Source organism: Tympanuchus pallidicinctus, unplaced genomic scaffold (assembly GCF_026119805.1).
Source record: "Tympanuchus pallidicinctus isolate F22 unplaced genomic scaffold, pur_lepc_1.0 scaffold1, whole genome shotgun sequence".
NCBI lineage: Eukaryota > Metazoa > Chordata > Aves > Galliformes > Phasianidae > Tympanuchus > Tympanuchus pallidicinctus.
The window spans coordinates 71,877,276-71,890,391 of NW_026294618.1; the positions used below are offsets into that span (position 1 = coordinate 71,877,276).

Sequence of the window (13,116 nt, forward strand, 5' to 3'; positions counted from 1 at the left end):
TGGGCACGGGAAGTAGCTTAGCTGGGACAGCACAGAAGTTCGTAAAGTAAGAACTTAACCCCCCAAAAACTGTGAAAGTTATAACTCATGCTATGAGGGGAAAAAAAACCCACCTCCAATAGATTAACTTATCCAAATGAATCAAATAATTCATATTTCAAACTTTGCTTCCTGTGTGAGTCTAAGGAAAGAATCAAGACCCTATCAGAATTTAACTTTTTCATGCCTCTCTGAGTCCATAGTTTCCTAAAAAGATGTAGTGCTTCTTAGTAGGGTCATCAGTGACTCACTTCATCAGGATTACCTCCCAATGATCTGCTTCTTATCTGGCATGTTCCCTGGGCACAGATCTCAATTATACATTAAATATAGTCAATTTAAACAGCCAGACCCGCCAAGAGAAAAACATTTCTCCCCAGACCTCAATAACATTTACTTCTACCATTGCTCAGTTGTGTAACCTCTAAGATAAAACAAGAGCTATCCACACTGACTTACACACAGAGTCACATACACCACTAACACTTCTGTAACTCTTTAAATACACTGCTTACATGGGGATTAGAAACTATTTCTGTATCCACATCCATTCAGGGTGAATTAAGCTGCCTTCAAATCTCAAAAAAAAGTTCCAAATAAGCTGAATTCACCTTGCATGTATTTCACCTTATGAATGACATTCATAAGGAACACAAATACTGGCTTAAACTTTCCAGAGGCCACAGCTCTGGCTGGTATCAGTACCAGTGGTGTCTCAAGTGTTCTCATCCTTACAAAGGAAATTAGCACACACATTAGAGATAGGTAAATGCAAAATGTAGAAAAGCCAGCCATTATTTCAAATCCAACTACCAAGCTCTATTGTAAGGCTTCTGGAAGTAAACCTACTTCACCTGTACCATAAAAACAAGATCTATGCCTTCCTTCATTAGTCATATGTAACTCGGTGCAATTTTACAGGGGTAAAAAGAAAACATAACTGAAAAATTAAGTCTGTAGGTTGTTTGGGGTTTTTTTTGGCCCTCTTCCCTCCAGCCTCATAGAAAACTCATGCTCCTTCAGAGTTATTTATTATTTCCAAACTTCAAGGAACACAATTCTCAACTTGCAAAAATCTAACAAGAATAAGCACATGTAGAAACTCCTCACACATCTCGACACATTTTCTGAAGACAGTACTGACAAAACAGATTTGCTTCATTGGCAACAAGGATATTATCAGCAAAACAAATTGCTTATTTCTCTTTTTATCCCTCTCCACAACAGTATTTGTGTTCCAGACAAAGGAAATTCTCCATCTAAACATAAAGAGCTCAATATTCAAGCTCTGGGCTTGCAAAAGGAGATTTGAGGTCTCAAAAAAAATAATAAAAAAAATAATAATAATTAAAAAAAAACCCCACACACCAAACTAAACTAAATATAACCAGCGCCGCAATATCCAAATCCAAGGGATGCAAGCCTTTCCTGTTTTACCAGCTTCTACTATTTGAAAACCCATCCAAGAATTTTCCATCAGTATTATATATGTAGTGAAATAAGAATACGTACGTTAAAAGTAACACAGATACTAAAAAAAGAAAAATAATTAACCACTTGAAGGCAAGTTTAAAACGAGAATTATCAAATAGCGCATAATTTTGAATAGCTTTAACACTACACAGAACATGAGAATTCCACCTGTATGAACAGTTCATACAGGTGGTATTCAGCTATGTTACCTTCTAAAAGTCAACGTGTTGAAGGACCTAAAGCACAGGTTTCATACCTTTTATCTAATTTAACTACCCAGGATGCTTCAGTTTCTTTGGCTACCCATTGCTGCACCTGTTTCCAAAACATCTTCAGCTGGCTTAGCCCATGACTAATGTCAGCCATTTCCAGAGAGCAGCTATTTAAGGAAAGATCCTTGCTACGATTCCACAAAACTCTTCAATGTATAAGGAGGAAACAGTAACATTTTTGAACTTGCACAGATGGTATAAGATTGTATGCGCTACTTTCAGATAGACTGAAGCCATTCTGTAAAGTCCAGTCATTCATTAAAAGCCTCTTATACTAAAACCTTCCTGGTTTTTTTTAGCCTCTTTTCAAAGAGTAACACTTAAGATTACTGAAGTGAAAGAGAAATCTATCCAAATAAACTGTATCTCAGCAATTTTACTGTTACTCTGCAGCACAACCTCCCTGGCCTCAAAAGTTCATCAGGAGGCCTCCCAGAAGCCCTCCTCCTGCTACCCAGGAGAAGGCAGAGTTCTCGCAGGGCCAATCAACACACATCAGCAGGTTATATCAGCAATGAAATTCTTACTAGTTATTTTTGATAATCTTTTTCCACGAGCATAAGATGACCATCGATGAGAAACAAATTCTGAGACATGCAGCTCAAAGAACAGATGAGAACTTTCAGCACTGCCAGACGAGTACCGAGCTCCCGTCCCATCCTCACTATCACAGAAATGCTGTGCATCACTGCCGGCAGAGGCACACCTACCTACAGAGCCTGCCCAGGCCCTTGCAAGCAGCTGCCATTCCCCTTCGTGAGCTTGGCTGGAATGCTCCTTCAGTGGTTGTGAAAGCTGCACGAAGTGAAACCGCTGGGCAAGAGAAGAGGTTGCGATTCCTTTGAGACAAAGTTTTCCTGTGAGCACAGGGCGCTTGCAGATAGCATTCAGCTATTTCAGTGTATTCTTTTTTATTTGCAACTTGAATTTTGAGCAAGTATCACAAGAATTACACAACCACAGCAGTAAGACAGCAAAGCTCTGGTACTTCACCTGGAGATGTGTGGAGCTAAGTGCCTATGGCTCACTGCTTTCTTTTTTTTGATATTTCTATCATGATAACAGCAGCTGGTTTACTTCCTTAGAACTACAACTAAGTAAATACAGTACATGCATCTAGAGCAACTTGATCAGACCATCTTAAGTATCATGAACGACTTTTATTCCACACCATAGATGCTATTCTTGATATTGTCAGACCATAATTAAGATTTTATTACATCATTTCAAATACTCAGTTAAGTGCTGTTGTGCAGCAGTGCATTCCAGGCAGAAAAGAGCAGGATTGTTTTATGTTTTAATGCAAAGTGTTGTATTGTACCTACTTTACTGAACTCAGTGATACTGAACAGATACAAATATATATATTTGTACACACTGATACATACATAACACTTACTCTCTATCCCAAACCAACCCTTCTATCATCTAAACACAACCCACCATGACCTAAGTTGATATACAGATGCTACTACTGCCACGTACACTATCAACGGGGAAAAACAGTGTGTCATATGGGGATATACACATCTCACTTCTATTGATACACTATTATTATGCTGTCATCAGAAGAGATTTTTTTCTCGCTATGTAGAATGTAACTAAACCAGTTCAGTTCACTTACCCCTAAAAACCTGAATCACCCTACACCACAAAGTGTATCTGTGCTAATATATACTCAGTATTCCCCAAGAAAAGTCAGTGTTTTAAATAATTAACAGATTAATAGGGTGAAGTTTGTCCATATATTTTGATTTCCATGAGGCCAAGTAAATTCTGAAATCAGAATATCTGCTCAACAGCCAAAAGGCTAACAACAAAAAAAGAATGAATTACCAAAACCAGACATTTAGTATTCATACTAATACTTCCCAGAATCTGATGTTAAATTATCCCAGGGAACACAGTTAAAACACCAACTCCAGATGGAAAATCTGTTTCAAAATGGATCGAGAATAGATTCTTTTTACCTTCCAGCCCATGCATATAACACCGTCTGTCACCAGGCAACAACATCCTCTGTACTACTTGATCTTCAGGAACGTAAAAAGCATTCTATTAGCAATCTGTAAGTAAATGAACAAATCTAAACGTCTCCTAAACTGTCCAACATCACAGAAAGATCAGCATGAACTTTGGACAAAGACAGAAACATCACACAGCTACCCCTAAATCACAACCCGCAGGTAACTACAATGTGCGTTGAAAAAGCTCTACAACACCACTTCAGAATGAGCCTGCAGATCCAAAATGAAGATGACTTGAAATGGAATGATTTTCTCCATTTTTGCCTCTGTTCTAGGCAGCAATGTATCTGTACACATCGTACTCTAGTTTTTAAACTATAAAGCATTCTTACTTACGCTGAAGTACTTTGCTATTTTCCTCAATCCACGCTTAGCATGACCAACCTTCCAGTGAAATTAAAGTGGAAATTTATAAAGTTATTGCTATGTTTTCAGAACAGCTTTTAAATTTATGGAAGCAAAAACATGAGGTACCTAATTTTTTCCCCTAAGTTCAGATAATTTATTTGAGGCAGCATTGGTTTAGTGCTACATCACCTATTTCTCAATGAGCACCGCAGCAAAAGAAGTTACAAAGTGAAAACACCCATTCTATTAGAAATCCCTGAGTTCTGAAATGTTGGTGTAACATCTACTGATTTCTAAAGTATCTCAACCCTTTATTATTTCTCATTAAAAAAAAAAAAAAAAAAACTTAAATAGCAGTGACCTACATGTCACAGCATTATCAGAAAGATTAAACTAACATTCTTCCACTGACACAAGACACTGGAAGGTCTATCTTTTACCTTTATAACTTCATTTAAAGCACTCTTTGAGAACTCAGAAGAACGTATTCTATGTCTATCTTTAGGAAAACAGGAAGTGGACTATTTTAAAGGTACAAATAAGAAATTCAGTGCTACCAGTCTCCTACTGTGAAAATGGCTGGAAATCTAAAGGAAAAAAAAATCATCACAGTGGATCAGGTCGCCCTGCCACAAACTGAAACTTCTTTTTTTCAGCTGGCATAATTCCTGCCACTGAGTCTCCATTAATCTACCCAGAAGTATATGGGCCTTTTCTTCATATACAGAGAATCAAAACTATGACTTCTATTCCCTTATCAAAGGGAAAGTGATATAATTTCTCCTCAGGTTATTGTTTCTGACTGCTTTGATTAGGAATAAGGATTGCACATTTTTCAATTCACTGGCAAAAGTACCTATTGGCAGAATGCTTTAGCATAAATGCTAGTTCCCTGAAGACTGCCACCTTTACAGGATAAGAATTTTCTATTTATAAATACAAAAATATATTCATAAATTCAGAATAGTATCTACCAATTCTTCCTCTAGTTAGGTGAAAAAACGGAAAAAGGCTGCAGCCATTATTATCATTGATACTTTTTCCAAGTACTGAATAAGAACTTTTAAGTGGGGAGAAGAGGGAAGTAAAGCTTAAGTTGGAGTCCTCAAAAAAATACTTACAAGGCTTTCTTCTGTGTCTGACACTTACTCTCCATCTTCTGATCTAGAAATTAGTGTTCACATCAAAATTAAGCTTTCTTCATTACCTTCCAAATACATCACCTACTTCATTAAATCTTTTAACACCTTCTAGAAGACATGTACCTATAGAAAAGAGCAGCGTTCTAGCTAGTAAGCAAGCCTAGAACAAAACTATGGAAATTTCACATCTAGGTAATTTACAAAACATTGAGCTTAATGACTAGAAATTGCTAAGTTAACAGAGGGGTGGGGCAGAAGGTGTGTTTATAAGCAGCTTAAGCCACTTTATATCAGTTTGGGCGCTTTCCTTTCTTCCTCTGTCCAAATGCTAGGGTCCTGGATCTGCTGTAACTGAACAGCATATATATCTGATTGTTGAGTTAATTTCATTCTGGTTCAGTCTACCTTAGGACCATACAACCAGATCTGCTGGCATAAAAGACAGCAAGAATCAACAGGCAGGAGTGGAGAAGGAAGAAAAGAGTCTATTCTTCTATACAAGCCCATGAGATCATAATCCTTTGGTGTAGGTTGTTAGGGGACACGTTAACAGACTCAATAATGAAAAAGCATCAAATCCTCCTGTCCAAGAACAGCGGTACTCACCAGTTAGTCCAACCAGTGTGATCCATTCAACAACAAACACCTATCGAACCAGTACGTCTGCATCCATTTAGCTGAAATCACAACTGATAAGAACATCATTCAAGACTGTCTGCACATACACTCTTCACAGCACACAGCATGCACCACCTCAAGACGAGCAACGGGAGCAAACGATAACTGGCTAAACTAAGACATTACTACTGCTACAGGAAGGCAAATGCGTCCTCACGGTTGGGTACTTCAATGTTTTGCTTAGCGTGCAAGAAAAGCCTTCACAGTGCTTCCCCACAGGGTCAGGGAAGTCCACGCTGTAGCTCCATAAGCAGTTACAGTTCATGGATACTAACTCAGGACGTCACCAGTGCACAGTGGTCGCACGTAACACAGGCTGATCACATCAGCCCTAGTTTTCTTGCAGGTAACCCAGCAACACCCTCCGCCACCCTGCTTTGATAATCTCACAGCTGCCTTTCCAGAGCTTGCCTACAAACATTTCTTGCTAAACAGGTCATGACTGCTTTATATGCCGGCTTCCAAGTTGGAGAAATAAGAAAAAAAAAAAAAGAGAGAGAGAGAAAGAGAAGCACACAATAGCTCTTTATTGAATTTCTTCCCTGCTTCAAACTATTTGGAAGGAAAATAGACATCTTGTAAGGGTAGAATATCAAAGTGACTTGCAGTCCTTTCCACACTTGAATTACTTGAAATACCCTGTCACTTTTTTGCCCCACGATAACCAACTAAAAAGGTATGGCTTTCCATCAAAATCTTTTAAAACAATTATTTTAACACTTTTTAATCACTAACACTTTATGCACAGGGAACTAAACAAGTTTCTTATTTCCTTGGAGGCATTTTGAAGTTTTCTAAGAATCGAGGAGCAGTTCAAGATCCAAGCTTATTCAGATTTGTACACTTTTTCAGCATTGCTGAAAGGCCCACCTTAGTAGCTAGAACGTCCTACTGCATTTCTCAGTAAGTTAACTACTGTCAAGTACAGAGCTGATAAATAATCTAGCAAGCGGATGGCTCTGCATGGTGTTAGGGTTCCAAGCAAACTTAAACTCAGTCTCTTCCCATAAAAGCTATTTCTTATATTTTTCAAAAGTGATCTCAAATGCAAACGCTGTTTTATTTTTCAGCCTATTACAAAACCACTTATTTCTGTAGGATTTAAATGAAAATTTGCAGCTAATTTGCAACAATGGTACTGTTTCCCACCTCCCTGAAGTTTTTTTTTCAGTTTACGTGACCAGTGAAACACTTGTTTGACAAGTGCTTTTAAAGCTCCATACATCAAAAAGATTGCGTTTTGTTTCACAAGACTTCTCAGCTACAATGAAGAATTCCTTTAAAGATACATACAGGGCATACTCTGCACTAGATGTATGTAACACTTGTAGTTTAAGATTACAAAGCAAATTGAATAACCATCCCAAAATGTCTGAGCGAATGTACACACATCCATCACTCCAGCTGCTAACATTTTAATTCGACACTATCCTGATACAATAGTTTGGCTGCTATGAGACTCTTGATCCAAAAATCCTTCAACGAGTTTCTAGATAATAATACAAGCAAATCAACCTTTCCAGTTGTCATAGTTTGTTACCACTTCGGTCTTCTTAGTCTAGCAGCCTCTTCTCCACCAGGTGGTCTAATTAAATTTGGAGTCCTTATCAACACATTCAGCTACAGAACAGATACACATGAAACACACACACATTTGAATTCCAGACTTCGAGGATATTTAGCCACTGTAAAATATACTAAGACTGGTGTTTCTAAAGTGCAAATATCCAATTTCAAAATAGCTTAGATTATTCCAACCTGACTTGTAATTACTTGGTGCAAGCGGTGTTTGCTTTCCTTTCTACATAATTATGCAAGCACGAGGAAGTCAATAACTGCCTCTGATCACTTGTTCAAACTGGAACATCAGGACAGAATTTAAGATTGCTTTTCACAGCACTAAAACAAATGAAGGGGGGGAAACCACGTCTTAACACTTACCTGTTCGCATACCTCCAGCACAGCAAAAACTATTCCCAAGGTACTCCTCTGCTACAAATGTCCTTTTCTGCTGCAACTCAATTAGTTAACCAGAAAGTGAAAGGTCACTACATTCCACGACTAGTTTCCAGCCTACGTAAGAGCAATAGGACTTTCAGCTGACTTGTGCATGAAGTTGGAAATTGGAACCTGAAAAATTTACTAGATACTTCACTTTTGTCCTCTGCCATTCTGGCAGGAAACAAGAGCAGCAGACTGCCTGGCTCGAAGGGAAAGTGATTACAGCATCAGTGTGCACTAATGATCTCTGCACAGATCTAGAGAGGTCACTAGGAATACACCAGTGAAACCAAAATGTAAATGAAGGATGAATTAAAAACAAAACATGCCACAAACCAAATGCACTTCTTCCTTCATCTGTCAGCGTAACAGCTATGAACAAGCACTCACAAACATCTAGAGCCACCAGATAATTTTTTCTTATCTACAACCACTGAATATTTCATACTTCCCAAATTGAAAAACTTGAATGTGCAAACAGCATAAAAAGCATTCGAACCATCATTCCAGATCACTTAATTCATAGTGGATTACTCTCGCTTCTGGGACAGTTACTATATTTATCACCAGGCAGCAGAGAACTCTTTAACTACAGTAGGTATACTACCTTCATTCATATATTTAAATTTCAAGTAAATATCACAGTAGATATTAAAAATCTCAGGAGCATTTACAATAGCTCTCAGTACAAACCAACAGTGAAACTGTTTCTTTACAGAGACTCTGCTTTTCTGAAATTTACTTCTTGACTTCAGGAAAGCAAATAAAACAAGCTGGAATAATGTTTTTATATGCATTTTGCAAACTACTTAGTAGGTAGTAATTGGGTAGCATACAATAATCAGACATTCTGCAATGATTCCACAAGCTTCTACGGCATACTTCATGCTTTAGAAGACATTATGCAGAAAGTACCTAAATTTATCAAGAAAAAAAAACTTCACTATAGAATACGAATCATCGTAACCATCATCCTAACCACGACCTACAGGACGGCATTGGGTGCAATTATGCCAAGCTCTGTGTATTTCTTTTTAAGATACACTTTCAGATATTTTAAGACCGCCTCCAAATGTTCTTTCAGTCCGCGGTCGGACTACTTAATAGGATAAAGTTACTAATTTATACAAGGGACTTTATCTACTTGGATTAAGTTGGGTTACTGTGGGGAGAGCAATTATGGCAGTGGCTTTGGAGGTGGTAATCGCTTAGTGGGCAGCAGCACCCCTCCTCTGTCTCAGAGGTTCTGAAACAAGAGCAGAAGTGACTTACAGCTTTCCATCAATATGACTTGGCACTCTTCCTAAACATGCCCCACTGTGCTTTACAAAGCACAATAAACATTCTACCTATACTACGTAGATTGGAAAAATGACTCTGTAGAGCTAAGTGAGTTGTTCAAGTTCACCCAAAGAGACAAAGATACAGACTCGGACCACAGTCCTAATTGCTTCATGTGTTGGAACACAAAACCTCTGCACCTGAAAGAATGACCTCGGCAGGAATCAAACAGTGCTGCAGTCTGCGCCTGTGTGCAGTCAGCAGCCTCAAACTAAAGCTGGGCCTTAAAGTGTTACACTCTCTCTATGCCAAAGTGTCCTTGAGGCATACACTGCCAATACCTTAAAAAATGAATGCACTCAAAAACACAGGCATCTATTTAAACAGTATCTGTATTGTTGCAGTACTGGTGTAGTACAGTCAGTGTTACTTTGTGGTGACACCAACAGAAAGCCAGTAGCTTTCCTAAGGCTCTCTCATAACACTTCTTATTGGACTCACTTATACCCGTGCAAGCTTAGAAAATCAATTACAGATTTAAACCATGGTGCACCATACTATTACTGAGATCTTAAAAGAGTCTTGGAAACACTGCTGTATTTTAGACTATTCTGTCGAGCTACAATTCCATTAAAAGTTTCAGTGTAACAAGTGAAGAAAGTTCCAATGTACAGATTAACCTCACTTAACGTTACGAGGCACAGCAAATAAAGCTCTTACAGTTATCCTGAACATATATAAACTTAAAGCTACACACAAATGGCAGACTTAGCATCAGCATTCCAACACCCTGGCAGAAACCATCAAGATCTTTAAAAAGAAATAAAAAGGCAATAGCAGCAGAAATCTTATCAAAGAAATAACATGCTGGGTCCGTTGTTTGTTTGTTTCATTTTTAATATATGACTACTGACAGGTTTCTGAATTTCCTACTTAAAATCTCTGCTACTACATGTGTGATTCTGGCTGAAGTGGGCGCTATCGCTATTGCACAGAGCACTCTGTACTGTCACTTGCAATCCAACCTCCTCATCCTCCCAGCTCTCTACATTTATACGGCTCTATAACCAGAGTATCTGAGCCTAATCTCTATGGTAACTGTGGGATTTGTTTACATGGAAAAAGAATATTAGAAATGTATGTAAATTTAGCTGTCATTTAAATAAGTGTTTTTCCTTCCGAGGAGGGAAAAAAAAGAAAAAGCTCTCTCCTGCTTCCATCTCCTACAACCCCAGCAGGCAGTGAGCCACATTTGGAAAGCTCCATATCATACTCCATCGGCAGCCTGGTGGCGTACATTCATCAACAGTTTACTTTAACAAGGAGGATGCATGCAGGATTTTAGACCTGCTTGCTCGCTGAAGAAAAAGCATAGGGAGTGCAGCTAAAACATACTTCTTTTTTTTTTTTTTTTTTTTTAATATACTGATGTTGAGTCATCAAAGTGGAAAAAACAAAAAAGGAAGAAGGAAACCCGCATGCTGGACCTTTAACAGCTCTATAGTAAGACTCAGTTCTCTGCTCAGCAACTCAGATCAATCTAGAAATTAAAACGATCCGCACCGCTTCCCATTACCAGCTGCAAATAGAGTTCTATGCACATATTTTACATAACATTCATTCACAGACAGCAGCACAACTCCAATAGCACAAGAGCCTACACACAGGCTGCCTTTTTTTAATAAAAACCAACAAGACGATGTAGCACAGACCTGCAACAATTCTAAGATTTCTGATATTTTGAAGCAAGATTTACCACAGCCCGGCAGGACCCGGATCTGGATTACAGGTCCTGGTGTGACAGTACTACCAACAGCATTCGCAGAAAGACACCATCAGCAAAATGCCAGCAACCCAACAACCGCAGCTGTTACACACTGCTTTGGGGTACACCGATCTTTTCCACGCAGAGTAAATCGCACTATCCCACCAACGTGGTTTGCTCCCTATACAACTTGCCAGATACACTAGAAAGAAACAGCTCAAAACGAGCAGCAATGATGCACGTGAATAGCACGCAGCACACAGAAGACGACCGGAACCTGTTAGAAAGCCGCCTGCACCTTACAGCGATCATTTCACTGCGGAGAACATCTCACAGGCACCCTCCCTGCCGACACTGAGCTCGCTCATTCAGCAGAACTCCGATTAAGGAGTAGAAAGTGAGGCGGCCCCTGCGCAGCCCCCGTGCCCGGCTCTCCCCCGCCCCACCGTTCTCTCTCGGGCGGGTGCCCGTCCCCGCTCCGCCCGCAGCGCGGCCCGGCAGCCATGTCCTCACTCTGTTCCGAGCGCTGCCGCCGAGGCAGAACGGCCCCTCCGTGGCGCGGCTCCTCCCGCGCCGGGGTCCGGACAGACAAACAGTCAGACACAGACAGACGGGAGGGCCCCTCTCCGCTCAGCTCGCTTCCCCCCCCCGCCCCTCCACCGCCCTCCCCACTCCCAGCGCAACACGAGCGGCCGCGTTACCTTCATGATGAGCTCAGGCTGCGGTAAAACACTCGGCGGGGGCTGAGCGGCCGAGGCCGGACCTGGAATTTAAAACAAAGCGCTGAGGGCCCCTCCGGCCGCTCGCACCGGGGTACAACAGCGGGCCGGGGGCTGCCCCCCGCGGCTCCCCCTGCCCTCCCCGGGCCGCCCTCCCTCTCTCTCTCCCTCCCTCCGCCCCGGCCGCTCCCGCACGGCGCGGCTCCCCCCGCGCCCGCCGCCGCCATTTCTGTCAGAGGAGAAGAAACTTGCCACAACAACGGCCCCCCCCCGGCCTCTCCTCGCGGCCAGGAAGGGCCTCCCCGGGTCGCGGCCCCTCCACACGCGCACTCCGCGACGGGGACCGGGGAAGGGAGGCCCTTCCTCCATTGTGCGGGAAGGCCCCCCGGGGGGAGCCGCTTTGTGGGGGCTGCGGCCGCGGCCCCTCCCCGCGCCTTCCCCCCACACTCCCCCCCCCCCCCCCCCCCGCTCCGCACGTACAGGGAGCGTCGAACCCGCCGCAGGAGTTGGGGAGCAACAGCCGCAACTCCGGGCCGGGGCCGGGAGGGGGGAGGAGAAGGGAGGGAGAGAAGGAGGGAGGGCCGCGGCGGCGGCAGGGAAGAAAAGGAAGAAGAAGAAAAGAAGGGAGCGGGGCCGGGAGGGGGCGGGGAGAGAGGGGCCCGACCTGCTCAGCGGGGACACGGAGCGGCGGTACGTGTGTGTGTGTGCGTGTGTGCGAGGGCAGCGGGCGGGCTGAGGGGGGGCTGCCCAGGCGGCCCCGATCGCTCTCCCCAAGCCCCAGAGCCGCCGCGTCCCGCCGCAGTCGCGCCGCGAGGAGAAAAACAACCGCCCCCCTCCCCCCGCCCGCCCCGTCGCGGCTCGACCCCGCGCCCCCCCGACGCCTCCCGCTCGCTGCCGGCGGGGAGCGTTATTCTGCCCGCGGCCCCGCGCCGTTACCTTTGTTCCGCGGCGCCCGCCCGCTGCTCCCCGACCCCGGGCGGGGGGGAGCGAAGGGAGCGGGGCGAAGCCTCTTCTCGGCTCCGGGTCCCCGTCACACCGGCCTCGGCTCCCACTCGGCGCTCCGTAACGGCTCTGTTCGCGGCTGCTGCGCGCGGCGGGGCCGATCCGATCCGTCCCGCCCGGACCCGGCGACGGCGGCGGTGACTGCTGAGCTCGGAGCCTCTCGGTCCCCCTCCCCCTCCCGCACCGAGCGGCTGACTGACGGACGGACGGGCCGGGCCACGCCCCTCTCCCCGCCTCCTCCATTGGGCTCCGGCACTCAGAGCCCGCCCCCTCCTCAGCCCCATTGGCTACTGCGTCGGAAATACTGACGTCATTTTTCTCCACTTCTATGGAAACTGAGACTCGGTGCCGAAGAGGTTCATGGGTGAT

At 43.3% G+C, this 13,116-nt stretch overlaps 1 protein-coding gene across 3 annotated transcripts in view; it reads right to left on the reverse strand.

Annotated features, from left to right (window-relative positions):
• The window catches only part of ARID4B (AT-rich interaction domain 4B), an 85,043-nt gene extending 72,106 nt beyond the window's left edge, over positions 1 to 12,937 (reverse strand). For 2 of the 3 annotated variants that reach the window (XM_052671773.1, XM_052671781.1), the window contains exons 1-2: positions 12,682 to 12,937; positions 11,728 to 11,789 (exon numbers count right to left, since the gene is read on the reverse strand). In XM_052671773.1, coding sequence (XP_052527733.1) covers positions 11,728 to 11,733 — 6 coding nt within the window. In that variant the 5' untranslated portion in view covers positions 11,734 to 11,789; positions 12,682 to 12,937. The remainder of the gene's footprint in view (positions 1 to 11,727; positions 11,790 to 12,681) is intronic. The other variant, XM_052671764.1, reaches the window with a different exon arrangement.
• Between the last annotated feature and the right edge of the window lie 179 nt (positions 12,938 to 13,116).